Here is a 20,331-nt window from a genome sequence, read left to right as displayed (position 1 = left end):
TCCATAAATGGTACTGACATTCACCTAGTTACTTAGACTGAAAACTTTGGTGTCATTCTTCACTTTTCTCTCTATATCCATCCTCTCAGCAAATCCTGTTCAACTCTGTCTTCAACAACCCTTTCTAACCACCACCACTGCTGCTACTGTAGTTCAAGTCATTATCGTCTCTTGCCTAAGCTAGTGCAGTCAGTCATTGCTCATCTGGTGTCTGCTTCCACTCTTACCCGCTTAAAAGTTTATTCTCAACATGGTTACCAGGATGATCCTTTTAAGACATAAGTCTCACCAAGTCACTCCCTCAATCACAATTTTACCCATGGCGCCCATCAACCTTAGATTAAAACCCCAAGTTTCAGCTGTGGCCCTACTTGACCTGGCCCCCGGCCCTGCCAGTCTTCATTTCCTGTAACTTTTCCCTCTCTCCTTGGGCTCCTAGCCATACCTTGTGGTACTTGGGAGCATTTATCACTAGCTGACATTGTGCTATTTGTTTATTTGGGTTTTGTTTGCTTCCTCTACTAGAAGGTAAACTTCATGAGGGCATGCTCTTTGTCTTGTTCACTGCTGTATTCCGGTCTCATTCATGATGGTAACGTGTTAACTATTTACTGAATATATGAGTGCTTGTGTGCATGCATATGTGAAGAAAACTGGCATCAAGAGCTCTCCTTGGAGTTTTTTCCATCTGAGGAGGTCCTGGCTCCTCACAGTTACTTACCTCTCATCCCCCACAGGAGCCACCATCAGTGGTGGTAGCTGGAGGAGTTCCTGCTGCCATAGTAATGTCTTTCTGGCATCCCGGTGGGATCTCTTTTTTTACCTTATCTGATTGAAACTAGAGGTTCTCTGCTGCCATTAAAGCCGTGGTTCAAGTACTTTGTGGACTAGGCTGAGACTCTAGCCAGTGTATATCACATTGCTTCTTTGGTGAGACTGTGGTGCCTGAACCCTGATGTGCCCATGGTATAGCTGGTGTTCCCACCTCCAGTCTTCCCTCTGTCTGGTCTGTTCTACATGTAACTCCTTAAAAGATGGAGGTTCAGCAGAAGCTTATTGACTGCATAACCTCTTTGCTAGATACCAGAAGGGCACTTTCACATACATGACCATTTTTAAAACTTCGTGGAAAGGTTTTTCATTGAATGAGAATTTACTGTATTAAGCACTTTAACTATATGTGCTTATTTAATTGTGACTAGGCATAGTAGTTGCTTTTCTCCAGATTTTACTGAGAGATTAGATAACCTGTCAGACCACCATAGTTATTACTAGTGGAGTTGTTCTGGTTTGCCAAAGCTGCTGAAATGCAATATACTAGAAATGGATTGGCTTTGTCAATGGAAATTTATTAGGTTACAAATTTACAGTTCTACGGCCATGAAAATATCCAAATTAAGGCATCCAGAGAAAGATACCTTGATTCTGAAGGAAGGCTGATGACATCTGGGGTTCCTCTGTCACGTGGGAAGACATATGGTGACAACTGCTGGCCCTCTCCTGGGGTTAGCTTCTGGTTTATGTTGCTTTTGGGCTTCTGTCTTAGCTTCTCTCAGCTCCTGTGTGTTTTTGCTAGTTTCTCCCAGGGTGTTTCTCTCTTAAATGTCTGGGAGTCTTCTCCAGGGCAAACTGTTAGCTTCTCTCCTGGTTTTGGTTTCAGTGACTGTCTCCAAAACATCTCTTGGTGGTTTCTCTCTAAGCATCTCTGAGCTTTCTTCAAAATGTCTCTGCCTTTTATCCCCTCAAAGAGGACTCCAGTAAAAGACAATTAAGACCCACTTTGAATGGGTGGGGTCACATCTCCATGGAAATAATCTAATCAGAAGATCCCACCCACAGTTGGGTGGGTCACATCTCCATGGAAACAACTAACCAAAAGATCCCACCCACATTAGGTCTGCCCCCATAAGAGTGGATTAAAAGAACATAGTCTTTTATGCGGTACATAATAGATTCGAACTGGCGAAGAGATTGAGACTCTAAGGCAGTGTTCTTTATATGCCATCACTGCTATATTGATCCATCATTGTTCCCGCTCAGAAACCATCAGTGGTTTTCAGTTGCTAGCAGCATGAAGTCTACATCTGGGGTCAGCCAACCTTTTCTGTAAAGGGCCAGATAGCAATTTAGGCTTTGAGGGCCATAGTGGTCTCTGTTGCATCTACTGAACTCTGCCTTGGTAGCAGCCATAGACAGTAAATATGTGTGTTCAGTCAGTGTCTCTCTCTCTCTTCACAGGGAGGACCGTCCTTGGAGCAGAGGTTTGAATCTTATTACAACTACTGCAATCTCTTTAACTACATTCTTAGTAAGTTTGAACTTTAGGCAAGGGGGGGTGAGGTTGTGATGAGGGCCAGTATTGGCCTTCAGCAGAATTTAAATTGGGGGGGGAGTTATGTCTTGTGATTCACAATCCTTTTTTTTTTAATATTATTTTTATTGTGAAATTAACATATATATAGAATAGTGATAACTTTCAAAGTACGATTTAACAAGTAGCTAGAGAGCAAATTTCAAAGAATATTATGGGTTGCAGTTCCACAATTTCAGTTATTTCCTTGTTGGATTCATAGTCCTTTTAAGCAAGGAATTACAAATAAACCTGCCCCTTTACTGAATGGGCAGCCATTGCTTTGAATCTGACTTTCCTGTGATTTGGGGTAAAATTAATCATGTTTCTCTACAGATGCTGATGGTCCTGCTCCCCTTGAACTGCCCAACCAGTGGCTCTGGGATATCATTGATGAATTCATCTACCAGGTATCTAGTCAGCCTCAGCCTAAGTTGAAATATGGATTAAATAACTGATCCAAGCAAAGAGGCAGCCACTGCCATTGTTTGTGTTCTCAGAAAGATGCATGGTATCAGAATCCCCACCTCAGTGTAAAAATATCCCATGGCAGTGGGCTCCCAAGCTGGACGATTTTTTGAAGAGACAGTGAGGCCTAAGAGTTCCAGATATGAACGTAGGATTCAAGAGTTGAGCTTCTGACTTTGACCAAATTCTTACCTGTCCTGGGGAGGTGGCCTGGCAGGAAGAACCCAGGCGTTACTGCCTTTGGAGCTAGGTAGAAGCGGTTTGCAGTCTGGGAGCTGTCATCTGGTAGCTCTGTAACCATGATGTGCTATTTAAGCTCTCTGAGCCTCACTTTCCTTGTCTACAAAATAGAAATGTTCTTTATTTTGTTTGTGGTGGTAGTTACTTGGATGTGTGCTAGAAGATCAGAATAAAATAGCCTACAGGTAAAAACTCAAGCTTTACTATAAGCCCTGGACCTTGGGTGAATTACTTAACTATGCTGTGCCTTGGTTTCCTCATCTCTAAAACAGGGGTTGTTGGGTGGATTGCTGAGGTGCTACGTTTAGCATACTCATCGTTAATTGTCCCACCTTCTCTTATTATTCTTTATTTTTATTATTTAGAAAATATAATACAGGATAAAAAAACAAATACAGAATTTGAAGGAAAGATGGTATTGCTCCCACTGGGTATTTCAGGGGAAATCAGTTTCTTAATAAAGATCTTGTTTGAGCTCCATAGACAAGAGACTGAATGCAAAGTGCTAATAAGATGTTGTTGGTGAGCTGAGAGAACCCTGTTACTGCTCTTTGAGAAAGATGCTTCCTGCTCAAGATCAGACCTCATTGCCTTTGTACAGTGAAGGCCACAAACCGCACTGGCCTTGCTTGCCCTCTCCTTCTCCTCAGCTTCTGTCAGCCCCCTGCTTGGCATAATCTTAGATGGTTGATATTCCTGTTGATTCATAGCTAGTCAAAGAGGATCATCTGTGCTCTGGTTCTTCATCCCTCTTAAGATACAAAATCCCCTGGGCTTAGCTAGTGTTCTGTTCCTAAGGTGCTTAAAGTGCTTTCTACCACTAAAAGACTGCTTAGGCCCAGTCAAGGGCAGTGAGTGCCTGCTGTGATTCTTCCCAGCCAGGGGAATGCCACTCGGGGCCAGTGGCCCTTCCCGGCCACTTTCTTTCGTTTATTTTAATTTATACAAGTAATATGTGAATGTGTTTCTAGTATTAAAAGTTTTTTGTTGTTTTTTCAAATTGCGGATGAAGTTAAAGTCCCTGACTTTGCAGAGATTCAATTCAAGGATAGGCACCACATTGGTGGTTCTCAGGCATTTATATAAACACATTTATATAGAAATATATCATTTTAAAAAATGTTATCATACATATTGTTGTGCAGGTTCCACAACTTGGAACACTCTCCATGTTATTTATGGAACTGCATCTTTCTTTTGCCTCAGTGCACGTAATGGACATACCACTCATCTGATGATGAACTTTTTTTAACTTCTACTAGCAGTGAATCATTGAATATCTTGACATATGTAATATATCGGTGTATCTCTAGAGATCACTACTAAGAAGTAGAATTTGTTGGTTGAAGGATAATTGCTTAAAAGCAATTTTAAATCAACTTTATATAAGAGGCAAGATTTACATACAATAAATGTACTGATTTTAAGTCTTTGGTCAGTGGGATTGGAGAAATGTATATACCACCAAGCATTATGATATAGAACATTTCAATCACTTCTTAATTTTAATATGAATAGTAACAGTGCCCTTCGAAAGGCTTTTCAAATTGTACCACTGCCAACAATGTTTGTAAGCAACTGTTTCTCACACTTGGGCCAATTATCATTATCATTTGTCTCATTTTGGACAATTGGATGGGAAAGAAATGGTAATCTTCTTGCATTTCTCTAATAACTAAAGAGGTTGTAAATCTTTCCATGTTAAGTGACCAATCTTGTTTTTCTTTGAATTGATGGTCAATATCCTTCCTGTTTTTCTATTGGATTGTCTTTTTCTTATGATTTGTGCTAATTGTTGAGATAGTAAGGATATTCTTTGTTTATGGTAAATTTGGAAACTACTACTCTTAGAAGAAGACAATATTTTAAGTTGAAAAGCCATCTTGGATCATCTAGAATCTAGATTTTGGATCACTGGTTTCCAGTCCTGAGTGTATATCTGAATCAACCAGGGAGCTTTAAAATTCTAATTGAGTAGTTAGGTCTGTTTTACTATATGGGTGACTGATAAAGCCAGCCCAGCACCAGTCCCAGTTAGAACCACTGCCCCAAATACCTGTGGCAGGTCCCTGTGTGTGTGCGCCTTACACTTGGCCAGGCTCTGGGTGGTACAGAGTGACTCAGACTGGGTTCCAGTTCCTGGGAGACTTGACAGTCAATTCTGGGAGGAAAAATAGATGTAGATACCCACCCCACCTCTACCACCATTCTTAATGCACTGACTTGGCGGAACCACCTTGTATGGATCTATTACAGGAGCATCTGTGGTGATCCTGGTTACCAGGTTAACTGCGTTGTGAGGCCAAGAGACTTTAAGTGACTTCAGGTTGTGCTTGAATCCAAATTGAATGGTTTTTCTATACAGACTACCTATAATTGTAGAGATTTTGCTTAAAGATAGAATAAATTAATTCTGTGAACAAAATACACAGCTTAATAAGAGATGGCGTTGAACAGAGTATACAGAATGGTTTAGAATGAAAAGTAGTGATCTCCCTCTGATCTTTGCCCAGTCCAGAGCCCTGGGCATTGCTTCATTTTCAGTATTGTGCACCTGAACTGTCACTTAGAGCTTTTCACCACTACTGCCTCTTTCCCTTCTGTACAGTTTCAGTCATTTAGTCAGTACCGCTGTAAGACTGCCAAGAAGTCAGAGGAGGAGATTGACTTTCTTCGTTCCAATCCCAAAATCTGGAATGTTCACAGCGTCCTCAATGTCCTTCATTCCCTTGTAGACAAATCCAACATCAACCGGCAGTTGGAGGTGTACACAAGTGGAGGTGAGTGCAACACAGCTGATGGCCCTGGCTTGTGAATTTCTTGCTGATTGCCGTATATTAATAGATACCACAATGAATAGATATCACAGAGAGAGTGGATGAGTGACCATCCCTTAGGTAATAGGTTATTGCTCTTTTGTGGTTGAAAAGGAGTAGTAGCTGCCGAGTGCTAATGTTGGGGCTGCTGAGCTTTGTTGGCCTCGGCAGTCTGATGGCCAGCAGGCTGGTCCAGTGCTCTCTGAGGTCTGGATTTGTAAACATTTGCATCTTGTACCAGGGCCTTTGTTTAGATAAGCACTTCTCGCAGTTTTGGTGTCAGGACTCCTTTACACACTTAAAATTTTGAGAACCACAAAGAACATCGTGTATCTGTATTGGGAAAAAAAATTTTTTTTAAGGAATACAGGGATGTTTTTCAAATGTCTTTAGTCTACTTCTGTATTCAATCTGTTGCAATATGCTGTTTTGGTTGAGTATGTGCGGAAAGTCTGGCCTCACGCATGTATTTCATTGAAAAGAGTAATATTTGAACAGCCTTTTTTTTTGTCACTGGATAGTATTTTATTTAAAACTTCACAAATAAAGCACTTTTTTAATAACAAAAGTTTAAAAGCAAACAAAGACTGTAGTGTAGGAAGGACTTCTCTTGTATGTAGAAGGAATAGAAACCTTAAAATGTGAGGAATTCATTGCACAGTGTGGGGCTCAGTAGATAAATAATAATATGGTAAATATAATGTGTACAAGTGGTTGAATATTTTAACAGCCTTTTTAAAGATAACATAACTTGCATATTATTTTTTGATACTATCCCAGAACTCAACAAGTTTTATAAAGGTTCGTTGCAGTGTGGAATCTGAAAACATCAGGGAACTCTTACTTTATTTTAAAGTCCATTGGTTCATCTTGCAATTTGCATGATTTTTTTTTTACCAGTGGTAACATGTATTGGTCATTCAGAAAATACTAGTTGACTGAGTTGCAAAGATCTTCCAAATGTTGACATGTTTTATTATATAATAAAAAATCACATTTGTTACTGTCACTTCCAGCCTCATCAGACGAGTCTTAATTGGGAAGCCCTTGAGCTCATCGTGATAGATACAAATTTTCAAAAATTCTAACTTTTGCTTAAAAGCTCAAAGGTTATCATTGGTAACAAGTACTGTCAGTTTTTTTCTTCGAAGTATGACAGGCTCACTACATTACTTTTTTCTTTCCCCCTTATAGTTTATATTTTAAAATAATTTCAAACTTGTAGGCCAGTTGCAAAAAACAAAACAAAATAACCCATACAGAGAACGCCACCATATCCCCCCTTACCCAGTTAACCATATCCACTAAATCACACATTTTAACATTTTGCCACATTTGCTGTATCATTCTACTTACTCATCTGTAAGTTTTCTAAACATTTGAGAGTAGGTTACATAAATCATCCTCCTTGAACACATAATTTTTCCTGTATATTAACTAAGAACCAGGATATTCACTTATGTAACCACCTTAAATACAGTTAAGTTCAAGAACTTGAATATCGATATAAAGCTTTCAGTGTGTAGTCCAGTTTTTTCATATGTTCTAACTATGTCTTTTGGGGCCTTTTCTCCTCTGTTACTAAATCCAATCCAGGGTCATGTATTGCATTTAATTGTCATTGTCTCTTTAGTTGCTCTTTTTTTTTTTTTTAAATTGTGGTAACATACACAACATAAACTTTCCCATCTCAACCACACCTAAGCCTACCATTCATTGGAGTTGTGCTATCCTTACACCATCTGTTACCAGGACTTTCCCATTATCTTGAACAGAAATCCTATAACCAGTATGTCTTAACTCTCCACTCCCTCTCCCTTACTCCTTGCCCTGGTAGTCTGTGCTCAATTTTGTCTTTATTTGTAGCTAGCATTTTCTAGCTATTTCATATAAGTGAACTCAAACAGTATCTGTTCTTTGTTTGTGACTTATTTCACTCAGCATTTCTTCAGGGTTCATCCATGTGGTGGCATGTTATCAAAACTTCATTTCTTTCTAAGGTGGAGTAATATTCCATTGAATGGATATATAAATGACATTTTATTTATCCAGTCATATGCCGATGGACCTTTGCGTTGCTTCCACCTCTTGGCTATTTGCTGCTATGAACATTGGTGTACAAAATACCTGTCTGAGTCACTGCTTTCAGTTCTTTGGATAGATACATGGAATTAGGGTTGTGGATCATATGATAGTTCTATGTTTAACTTTTTGAGGAATCACCAAACTGTTTTCCACAGTGGTTACTCCAACTTTACATTCCCACCAACAGTGTACAAGGGTTCCTGTTTTTCCACATCCTCACCAACACTTAATTTTGTTTTGTTTTTTTTTAGTAGCCATTCTAGTGGGTGTTAGCTGGTATCTCATAACTTTAATTTCCACTTGCCTCATGACTGATGATGTTGAGCATCATGAGCTTTTTGGCTGTATATATATCTTCTTTGGAGAAATACCTTTTCAATCCTTTTCCCATTTTTTAATTGGGTTGTCTTTTTGTTAACTCAAATCAAAGATGTTTACCAAGAACCCAAATCTGAATAACTATAGTTTGCATCAGTTGTTCTTTCAAGTAAAAGTGGTGTCATGAAATTAAGTGGCTAGTTCTCTTATTGCAAGTGCACAGTGTTGAAGAATACATTGACTGCTAGTACAGTTCAGTGCACTGCCTGATTGCTAAGTTGTCAGCAGTTTTACTCACCATTACTTTTTTTTGTAATGCAATTTATTGAGATATAATCACATAACATACAATCCTTCAAAGTGTACAGTCCTTCAAAGTGTTCACAGTATCATCATATAGTTGTGTGCATTCATCACCACAATCAATCTTTGAACATATTTGTTACTCCAAAAGATAAAATAAAAATTAAAATAAAGAACATCTAAAACATTCCATTCCCCTCCTCCCCCCATTGTTGATTTACCTTTTTTTTAAATTAAATTCAGTTTTATTGAAATATATTTAAACACCATACAGTCATCCATGGTGTGCAATCAGCTGTTCACATTACCATCATATAGTTATGCCCTCATCACCCCAGTCTATTTTTGACCACTTTCTTTACACCAGGAAGAATCAGAATAAGAAGTAAAGGTAAAAAAGAACACCCAAGTCATCCCCCCATCCCACCTCATTCTTCATTCAGTCTTTGTCCCCATTCTTCTACTCATCCATCCATACATTGGATAAAGGGAGTGCAATCCACATTGTTTTCGCAATCACACTGTCACCCCTTTTAAGCTGCACTGTTATACAATCATCTTCAAGAGTCAAGGCTACTGGGTTGGAGTTTAGTAATTTCAGGTATTTACTTCTAGCTATTCCAATACATTAAAACCTAAAAAGTGTTATCTATATAGTGCATAAAGTGTCCACCAGAGTGACCTCTCGACTCCATTTGAAATCTCTCAGCCACTGAAGCTTTATTTTGTTTCATTACACATCCCCCTTTTGGTCAAGACGATGTTCTCAATCCCACAATGTGGGGTCCAGTTTCATCCCTGGGAGTCATATCTTGCATTGCCAGGGAGGTTTACGCCCCTGGGAGTCAGGTGTCACGTAGCAGGGAACACACCATTACTTTTGCATTATCAGTACAAATGTCAACTCAGTGGGAAAAGCAAATAGCATCTTATTCTTTTTAGGAAAATAGCTTTGACCTCATGGACTTCTGAAAGTAGGGGCCTTAGTGAGTATCTTACTGATGAGGGGAGTCTCTCATATTGTCAGGTGTCTTGGGAAAGAAAAATAAAAATCAACTCCTATTCTGTAAGCCACTGTTGGTAAACTTAAGATTAGCCTCAGACCAGGCATCTTGTTACTGTTTGTTTATTCCTTTGGAGGCAGAGTTATTCCCTGATGAAGGAAACTTTAGTAGCTGGCAGCAGGTGAAGAGTTTTCTGAGTGATGCTCAAAGGTGAGGCTTGCTTTCCTTTACCTGTGCCTTGCTAATGTGTTCCATGTCTGTCCCTCTAGGTGACCCCGAGAGTGTAGCTGGAGAGTATGGACGGCACTCCCTCTATAAGATGCTTGGCTACTTCAGCCTGGTGGGGCTTCTGCGCCTGCACTCCCTGTTGGGGGATTACTACCAGGCCATCAAGGTGCTGGAGAATATCGAACTGAACAAGAAGGTAATGGCCCATCCTCCCAATGCCCCAGAATGACCATTTGCTTTGAGAGAAGATTTGATCTATTAGGCAAATTTCAGGAGGAGGAGAGAGGACTCTTCCCCATGGCCATTTGAAAATTAAGAATAAACTTGGGGAAACTAAGGAAAATCTGGACCTGGGTGAGGTGGTTTCTTTAAGAATACTTTTAAAGTATTCAGTAGTGTTTTAATAAAGAGTAATGCATAATTTCACTGTCTAGGGTTTGCTGGTCTTAAAGAATTAACAAAAGAATTAGTTCTAAAATAGTATAGATATTGATACATGGTTAGCTGCAGTGGTTTTTCCCAGCCACAGAGAGAAAATAGGTACTTTTTATTTGGCATTTGGTTTGTGTCGGTGAGTGTATCTTTCTGTCTGTTCCTTTATAGGATTTATTTGACAAAGCAAGGAAGTGGAAAGCAAAGAATAGGGAACTGAGGTTTAGAGGATTTTAGAACTGGAAGAGGTTTTAGGGGTCATCTAGCTCAGTCCCTTTCTGTTACATCTAAGAAAATGGAAGCCTCAAATTATAGCTTCATCAGTGAATGGTATGATCTGTACTTAGGCCCTCTGATTCCAAAGCCAGTAGTTCAGGATAGTTCAGGGCCTCTGCAGGGGGAGCTCTCAGAGTTTCCACCTTAGCTAACCTTACACCCCACCAACCTTCAGGTCCTGTTGGGATGAATTGGTCTCAGGACTCATGGGTGCTTCTTTCTCCTGCTTCCCCAGAGCATGTATTCCCGCGTGCCCGAGTGCCAGGTCACCACGTACTATTATGTTGGCTTTGCATACTTGATGATGCGTCGCTACCAAGATGCCATCCGGGTCTTTGCCAATATCCTTCTCTACATCCAGAGGACAAAGAGCATGTTCCAGAGGACTACATACAAGTATGAGATGGTGAGGCCTTTGTCGCAGGCTATCCCCTTTCTAATCAGCTAACCCCTTGGCATCTGTGCCATCAGTTTTCCGTAAACCTGTCCAAAATTTCCCTTTTTTTTTTTGTTTATCTTGGGACGATGAACTAAGGGTTCCTGTTACTGTTCCTGTTAGCTTAGGTCATGAGCACCGTGACAGTTAGGGCACTATCTTTTGTTTCATTTTCATTCGCCAGTGGGGCTCAGTGCCCTACTTTTATTTATTCAGAGTTTGTAGGGTATATTAAAAATGAGTTGGGTGTGGATACTACAAGCAGCATGTCATGCATAGAATTGGGAGAAGGCACTTTCTAGACAGAGGGAACAACGTGAGCAGAGGCCACAAGACTTGGGAATATGGTGATGTTGCAGCATTATCAGCCATTATGGCTGGAGGGCAGGAGAGTAGTGGGAAATCTGGGTATTAGATTCTGGGATAACCTGATTACCTGGGTAAAGTCTTGGTTCTGTAGGCATTGAGGTACCATCAGAGCTTTCTGGGTGATGCTAACTGGTATGGGAGGATTGACCTGCTAGTGATAACGTGGAATGGTTTGGAGAGGATAAGAGAGGACTAATAAAGAACATAGGTGACAACTAAGATGGACCTGGAACTAAGACAGAAGCTCAGTAGAGCAGAGGGAGTATTGGAAGAGACATTGGGAAAGTGCATGAGAAAGGGGGAGGTCAACGATCTGTCTAGAGTGTACCACAGAGGATGGTGAAACCATGTGGCCATTGGGGGCCTCAGAAAGTCCATTTCATTTCATTTCACCTTACCCCAATTTCTTCAACACTCTCTCCACCCCACCCACAGATTAACAAACAGAATGAGCAGATGCACGCGCTGCTGGCCATCGCCCTCACCATGTACCCGATGCGTATCGATGAGAGCATTCACCTCCAGCTGCGGGAGAAATATGGGGACAAGATGCTGCGCATGCAGAAGGGTGACCCACAGGTCTATGAGGAACTCTTCAGCTACTCCTGTCCCAAATTCCTGTCACCTGTGGTGCCCAATTATGATAACGTGCACCCCAACTACCATAAGGAGCCTTTCCTGCAGCAGCTGAAGGTGTTTTCTGATGAAGTGCAGCAGCAGGCCCAGCTCTCAACCATCCGCAGCTTCCTCAAGCTCTACACCACCATGCCCGTGGCCAAGCTGGCCGGCTTCCTGGACCTCACAGAGCAGGAATTCCGTATCCAGCTTCTTGTCTTCAAGCACAAAATGAAGAACCTGGTGTGGACCAGCGGCATCTCTGCTCTAGATGGCGAATTTCAGTCAGCCTCCGAGGTTGACTTCTACATCGATAAGGTATGGGCAGGTTCTCCGGGCACTCTCTGTTCATCCACTCGGCAGCAAATATTTATCAAGTAGCCACTATCTTCCAGGCACTGTTCTAGGTATTTGGGATGTATCAGTGAACAAAATCAACCAAGATTCCTGCCCTTGTGGTGCCTATATTCTATTGAGGGAAAGTAGACAGTAAATAATAAAAATTGTGATTAAGCAAACTATGTAGTAGGTTGGAAATTGCTGAGTACTTCAGAGTAAGGTAGTGGTGGTGGGTGGCACCGGAGGCAGTGTTAAATAACGTACTCAGGAGGGCTTTTCTGAGAAAGTGAAATTTAAGCAAAGACTTCAAGGAGATGAGAGAGTTAACCCAGCATGTATCGGGGAAGAGCATCCCGGCAGAGGGAACGGTTACGCAAGGACCACCCGGACCCTGGGTGGAGCGAGCCCAGTGTGTATGCAGGGCAGCTGGAGTGTGGCTGGAGTGGCTTCAGTGAGGAAGCTGTAGGAGGAGAGAGGTCAGGGAGGAAAAGGAGAGGGTAGGAAATACTTTAGCTTTTGGGAAGCCTTTGGAGGATTGATTGCTGTGATGGAAAAAGAGGAGTAAGGTGGGAAGCAGGCCTTTAAGGAGACTGTAGCAGTAATCTAGGTGAACACCATGGCGGCTTAGATAAGGGTGGTATTGGCGGCGATGAGAGGTGTTGTAATGTCGTGTGTTTCTTAAATCCTCTTCCATTACCCTTTTTTTAAAAAATATTTTATATTGTAAAATAAATATACAGAAAAGGGATAAATTTCAAAATATAGTTTAACAGGTAATTATAGAGCAAATTTCAAAGTATAGTATGGTTTACAGTTCCATAATTTCAGGTATTTCCTTCTGGCTGTTTTAATACACTAGAAACTAAAAAGAAATATCTATATAATGATTCAGTAGCCATAATCATTTGTTAAATCCTAACTTCTCTGTTACAACTCCTCCCTCTCATTTGATCATTTTCTTAGTCTTTAGGGCTATTTGCCTTGCCCTTTTTAACTGGTTAAAAAAAAAAAAAATGACATGACACTGAAATAAAAATAGAAAACTGAGCCCCATGAGTCCTGCACATGCCTTCCCCCAGCTTAATGATACATGATACTTGCCCAGGGCATAGCCAAGAGCACTTCCTCTGGAGCCAGACTGTGTCCATATCCTTTCTTTAAATGCTTAGTAGCTTTGTGATCTTGGGCAACTTCCATCATTTGTCTGTGCTTCCTCTAATAAATTGGGGAGAAAATGATAAAACCTATGAAGGAATGTGAAATGGCAGACTAGGAAACTCCAGGAATCAGTCCCTCCATCAGAATATTGCACTGTCAGGAGCTGTCTGAATCAATGTTTTTGAAACTCTGGAATCGAGTAGCACACTTTGTAGCATCCAGGGAAGGGCTGGAGGAAGAGGCTGATGAACTGTGGTAAACATCAGTGAATTTCACTCTCCGTGCAGTGACACCATTGCATTTTGGTGTGGTAGGCAGCTATGGGAACTGCATCCCAGGCTCTTGATGTAGCTGGCTGGTGCCAGAGTGGCCTGTAAGGACCAAGTCTTCCAAAATTTGGTGGTGTAAGGTCTGACCACTGATCATTGCTTTGGATTAGCTTCTTCACATCTCTGGGGGGCCGGTTCTTGAGGGTGGCCATTGTTTTAACCCCCTTGGGGCAAAAATGGCAGAGGAGTCTTAAAGAAGAAGTACCTTTTTTTCCCCTCTTACCTCTTTACATTCCTCAACTGGGAGCAAAGATAGTTTGGAAAAGTCACAAATAGACCCCTCCAGGCCTTAACAACAAAACAACAAACGTAGCAATCACAGGGGAGTGGGAGAACTAGATTCCCAGAGTTACAACAACGTGACACTCAGAATACCCAACAAAAAAAATTTACAAATCACAAAGAAACAGGAAAAGTATGACCCATTCACAGGAAAAAACAAACTTGCCAGGAACTGTCCCTGGGGAGGCTCATAATATTGAAATTGTTAGTCAAAAGACTTTAAAGCAACTGTCTTAAATATGTTCAGTGAACTAAAATAGTCTATCTACCAAGAATAAAAGGAAGTTAGGAAAACATCTGAACAAAATAGAGATGGAAATTTAAAAATGAACCAAATAGAAATTTTGGAGCTGCAAAAGTACGTAATTGAAATTAAAAACTCAAGAGATGGTTTCAGCAGCAGATTTGAACAGGCGTAAGAAAGGATCAGCGAATATGAAGACAAGACAATTGAAATTATCTCATGTAAGGAACTGAAAGAAAAAAACAAAAATGAACAGCGCCCGAGGGACCTGTGGAACACCCTTAAGCATACCAACATACTCATCATTGGAGTCCCAGAAGAACAAGAGATGGAAAGGGGCAGAAAAAATATTTGAAGAAATAATGGCCGAAAACTTCCTCAATTTGATGAAAGGCATGAGTATACTGATTTTATCACCACCCCCTGCCCCATATAAGTTAATAGGCACATGTATAAAATAACATTTTAAATTTGTGTTAGTGGGCATACAGTATATAAAGATATTTTCTGAGAGACAATATAGTAGGGGAGGGAAGGAAATATATAGGAGTAGAGGGTTTGCATACTATGGAAGCAAGGTTGGTACTAGTTGAACCAGGTTTTTATTTTAAAATTTTATACCAAAAGCACAAGCAACAAAAGAAAAAATAGATGAAACATTTCATCAAAATTAAAAAAACTCATCAAAGTGAAAAGACAACCTACAGAATGGGGGAAAATATTTGTGAACTATTTATCTGCTAAGGATCTACTATCTAGAATATATAAAGTACTCCTACAACTCAATGCCAAAAACCAAGCAACCCAAAAAAATGGGCCAGGGATTTGAATAGACATTTCAACATAGGAAATATTCAGATGGCCAATAAGTACATGAAAAGATGCTCCACATCCTTAGCCATTAGGGAAATGCAAGTTAGAACTACAATGAGCTACCACTTCATACTCATTAGGATGGCTGTTGTTAAAAAACTGAAAATAACAGTTGTTGGTGAGCATGTGGAAAAATAGGAACACTTGTACATTATTAGTGGGAGTGTAAAATGGTGCGGCCACTGTGGAAAACAGTTTAATGGTTCCTCAGAAAGTTAAGCATAGAATTACCATATGACCCGGCAGGTTCACTCCTAGGTATAAACCCAAAAGAATTGAAAGCAGGGACTGAGACAGGTATTTGTACACCAGTGTTCATAGTGGCAGTATTCATAATAGCCAAGAGGCTGAAGCAACCAGGGTATCCATCAACGGACGAATGGTTTAAACAAAATATGGTATGTCTGCAGTGGATTCTTCAGCTGTAAAAAGTGAAGCGCTGGTACATGCTGCAACCTAGATGAACCTGGAAGACAATATATTGAGTGAAATCAGCCAACTACAAAAGGACAAATGTTGTATGATTTTTCTTATATGAAATACTTAGATTAAACAAATTCATAGAGACAGAGCAGAATAGTGGTGACCAGGGGTTGGAGAGAGGGAGCAAGGGGGAGTTATTGCTAAATGAGTATGAGTTTTGGTTTGGGATGATGGAAATAGATAGTGGTGAAAGTTACAGTACCTAATGTCAGAGAATTGTCCAGTTAAGATAGTTAAATGATTTTTTGTGTTATGTATATGTTACCACAATTATTAAAAAAAAATTCTAATACCTGTATTTTTGGATGTTGTGAGAGTTAAATGGCTCAATACATGTATATGTAAAGTACATGTATATTTAAAGTTTACTCTGAAGTGCATGAATAGAAAGCATACAGCTTGAGGAATTTTCACCAACTGTTCACACCTGTTAGGCTGAGTAGATGAGTAGCATCCTGTGAGCCCACCTTCTGCCCTCTCTCCCCAAGTTTAACCATTATCATGATTTCTGTCATGGATTAGTGCTGTGTGCTTTTGAGCTTTATAAAATGGAATTTTACAGTAAGTACTCTTTGCATCTGGCTTCTCCTGTCTGCATTATGCTGAGTGGCTGTAAATGGTACAAAAAAGTTTTTCTTGTGTTCGTTTTACATTTATATTTATATAAATGTTTTACATTCATATATGCCTGTGTGTGGGGCTATTTCTGGAATGATACACGAACAGCATAGCAGAGGTTTCCTTTCAGGAGGAGAGGCAGGTTGAAGAACCAGGAGATTTAGCTTTTGCTAATGGTGATTTTAAGTTTAAGCTGGGATTGTTCTTCCTTTGAAGAACAACCTGCTCTGTTTCTCCACAAAGACAGCCTCACAAAGCACTCAGGCGTACTTGAACTGTGATACAGATTTATGACAGACTGTTAAATCTGTGGACTGGTATCTTTCATCTTTTCTAGACTGTTCTTAGCCAGTACCTCTTGAGACACTATTTTTGTCCCATTCTCCCCTTTTTGGAATTGTACTTAATGTATGTTAGACCTCACTCTGCGCTTCATGTCTCTTAAAGCCTTCTGTATTTTCCATTTTTTTGTTTGTTTGTTTCTTTATTCAAGACAATTTCTTTGGATCTGTCATCCTATCCTTTAATTAATTTCTTCAGCTCCGTTTCTTGTTTCTTTGTTTCCTTATGTGCTTGGTTATTTTTTTTTTTTTTTTTTTCTGCATATGGTTCATTGCTCTTCAAAAACTGTTGCCATTTTTGAGGCCGAGGATGAATCTTCATTCCTGTAGGGAGGATTTGTGCTTACCTGGGGATGTTCTTGGTCTGGGCCCACCATAAACTGAGCTTACAGCCAGAGGTCCCCTGGACCACCCAGGAGACAGTCCCAGGCTGCAGGTTGTTAGAAGTCCCTTGTGGCTGTAACAGCTCAGGGATGGTCTCATTTTTCTATTTTGCCCCTCCCCCCATTTGGCAACTTTGGCTTAGGGTGGTGGTTTATTTTTATTTTTTTATTTTTTTAATTAAATTCAGTTTTATTGAAATACATTCACACACCATACAATCATCCATGGCAGTTTATTTTTGCTGCTGCTTTAGCTTGAGGATGTAAACCTTTAGGATCCCAGTTTATGAGGGTCTTCTGTTAGATTGGTTCAGGCCTTGGTTTGTCCCAAGTTTTCTAGGATTAGCATATGCCTCATAGCAGAAGGGGCTTCTCTGCTTTGCTTGCCTCCATTGGTTTCCGTTTTCCTTTAAATAGTTTTTTATCCTCAGGTTAGCTCTTTGATTCTTTAGGGAGATTTAATTTTCACATGTGGGGTTGATCTAAATATTAATGGAAACAGAACTCTCTTGACAGTTATGTGGTTTGTTTTTTTTTTAAGATAAAATTGACAACGTAAACTTCATTTTAAAGTGTAAAATTTAGTGATTATTAGTATATTCACAGTGTTTTATAACTGTCACTGTTAACCTAATTCCCACAGGTTCCCATCACCCCAAACAGAAACTCTATACCCATTAGTGATCACTTCCAGTTGCCCTCTCCCACCATTTCCTGGCAACCATGAATCTACTTTCTGTCTCTATGGATTTGCCTTTTCTTGACATTTTGTATCAGTGGGATCATACAATGTGTGGTCTTTTGTGTCTAGCCCCTTGAATCACTTAGCACAATGTTTTTAAGGTTCATCCATATTGTAGCATGTATCACTGCTTCATTCCTTTTTATGGCTGAATAATATTCCATTGTATATACACACTTCATTTTGTTTATCCAGTCTTTAGTTGATGGGCATGAGGATTGATTACACTTTTTTACTATTGTGAATAGTGCTACTATGAGCATTCATGTACAAGTTTTTGTGTGAACATGTATTTTTATTCTCTTGGGTTTATACCTAGGAGTGGAATTGCTGGGTCATAAAATGGTTCTCCCAAGCTTGGCATTTGGTTAATGCAAATAATATTTTGCTATGAAGCTATATTCAGGTTAAATTCATAATGTTACTGATTTAGACTCAGTTTGCATGGTAAGATTATGTAGGGAAGAATTTTCAGACAGTTTGATCTACCATAGCTTCTCAATGCACATGGATTCATTTCTATTTTTTTTTTATTCAGTTTGGTCACACATTTAAACTCCTTACATCAACAAATGTTAACTGCATGTTTTTGTTTTGATTATTTTTCTTCTAATACAGTTCAGGTTTGTCTTTGGCAAAAATGCTGCTTTCTGAAGTAAAATGGTGTTTCACAAAATCTTTTGAGCAAAAAACCCAAAATATAAAGACTGAGCTAATTTGCTGCCTGTCAGCAGTATAGAGAACACAACCTTGTTTTAAAGGTTGTTAAAAACATGAAAAGATTCATGTTTATTGAAAAAGACTAGAAAATAAAATGAATTAACAAGAAGAAACTAAAAGCCATCTAGAAAGAAGAATTACTATTAACTGGTGATATTCTCCCAGAGGGTCTGTTTTTGTTTGGTTTTGGTGGTTTTCCTTGGCTTTTGAAGAGCATCATAGGGATTTATCTCGCACTTAGCATCAATATTATGTACAGCCCATAAATGGAGGCTTGTGGATTGGGTGGTCCTGACCCCTCCACCTTGCTGCCTGTCTGACTCTGCTTTTCCCCCCAGGACATGATCCACATTGCAGACACCAAGGTCGCCAGGCGCTATGGGGATTTCTTCATCCGTCAGATCCATAAATTCGAGGAGGTGAGAGAGTAGTGTAGTATATTGGCTGGGGACAGAGGTCAGGAATTGGAGCAGGACTTCTTTAATTTATCATGTCTATTTTCAAGAAAACCCAAAATTGGCCCTTTAAGTTTCTGAGCTAGACTGGCTGTCTCCTTGGGGTTTGGGGAGTGGATTGGGCCTGTAGGAGTTGCTGTATCAGCTTTCTCTGGAGCATCTCTTTCCAAGATCTCCCTCTGCGGGAGGCCATTTCTCCTTCCCTGCCTCCGTGGTATTTCCTAATATGGATGGATTCACTGCCTGCTCCTGCCCTCCCATTCCTCCCCATTTGGCAGCTGTTCTCCACTTAGACAGGTCTGGCCAGTTTCAGCAGGAGGAGCACAGGAAGCCTGTTTCAACAGACGGCACACTGTGACTTGCCCTAGGAGAGGTGTTCTGAGTCAGGCCAAATGCTACAAGGGTGTGAGTCTCCTTTTGTGGCCATAGCCGGAGCCACTGCATCCCCTGCTGTGAGTTGTCCAGCAGAGGTCACTGCCATGCTGTGGTCCACGCCACCAGGCTCCTCCCCCAGGATAGTCACACCAGTGCTGTTCTGCTTCACTGCTGTCCAGCTGACGTCAGTCAGGGGTTGGGCTGGGCTGTCTTCTAACAAGGGTCCTGTTTTCTGTGAAAGGACAAAGTTTAGGTTAGGGGTAAAAAGTCTGAATTCGAGTCGTGGTTCTTCCACTAATGGGACTAGTAACCTTGGCAAGTCTGGCCACTCTGGAGAATGAGTAGAGTAATATAGGGTGTGTGTGTGTTGTGTAAAGGGAGGTAGGAGGGTGAGCCAGATGAACTGTGCAGGGCCATGGGAATGTCAGGAGTGGGTGCACACCTGGAGGGGACCGCACCCACACCAGAGACTTCTCCCTGACCTCAGAGGGGTGGCGGGGAGCCTATGATCTAGTCAGCATGCATATTGTAGGAAAAAGTCTGGTGAAAACCCCATGTCTAACTTTGTTCTGCTTTCTCTTCTAGCTCAATCGAACCCTGAAGAAGATGGGACAGAGGCCTTGAGTATATTCACACTTGCATTAGTGAGGAACCTGTTCTGATACTGTGGAGGTGGGCATTGTTTTCGCCACCATGAAGCCTTTACTCAGATCAGCCCGTCACTCTGTCAACTGAGTTGAAATTTATTTGAATTAAGGACTGAAATGTTTTAAGGGGATCTCAGTAAACGATCTTTGGAGCCAGATTTCTCATGTTGTTATTGTTGGGAAGAATCTGTGGATCAATACGTAATTTCCCATGTGTCACGATGGTTTCTCCCAGTGCATCAGTTAACAGGATTTAAATTGAATTATTTAATCCCTTGTGTTCATAAAGCACTATACAGTTTATTGGACATTTTCTCATTCAGCATCTTACTTGAGCATCTCAAGAATTCTCTGAGCCTTAAGTGACCTGTGTAATTTGCATGGCCTCTTAGTGGATGTGCT

At 40.5% G+C, this 20,331-nt stretch overlaps 1 protein-coding gene across 1 annotated transcript in view; it reads left to right on the top strand.

The window, feature by feature from the left end:
- Window positions 1–20,087, top strand: part of EIF3L (eukaryotic translation initiation factor 3 subunit L) — a 28,631-nt gene extending 8,544 nt beyond the window's left edge. The window contains exons 6-13 of the mRNA XM_037847042.1: window positions 2,239–2,308; window positions 2,687–2,760; window positions 5,667–5,838; window positions 9,854–10,008; window positions 10,756–10,926; window positions 11,761–12,258; window positions 18,791–18,871; window positions 19,868–20,087. Coding sequence (XP_037702970.1) covers window positions 2,239–2,308; window positions 2,687–2,760; window positions 5,667–5,838; window positions 9,854–10,008; window positions 10,756–10,926; window positions 11,761–12,258; window positions 18,791–18,871; window positions 19,868–19,906 — 1,260 coding nt within the window. The 3' untranslated portion in view covers window positions 19,907–20,087. The remainder of the gene's footprint in view (window positions 1–2,238; window positions 2,309–2,686; window positions 2,761–5,666; window positions 5,839–9,853; window positions 10,009–10,755; window positions 10,927–11,760; window positions 12,259–18,790; window positions 18,872–19,867) is intronic.
- The last annotated feature ends 244 nt before the right edge of the window (window positions 20,088–20,331 follow it).

This window comes from Choloepus didactylus, chromosome 8 (assembly GCF_015220235.1).
Source record: "Choloepus didactylus isolate mChoDid1 chromosome 8, mChoDid1.pri, whole genome shotgun sequence".
Taxonomy (NCBI): Eukaryota; Metazoa; Chordata; class Mammalia; order Pilosa; family Megalonychidae; genus Choloepus; species Choloepus didactylus.
Note: the sequence above shows the minus strand (reverse complement) of the source record. Positions and strands in the feature narration are given on the sequence as shown.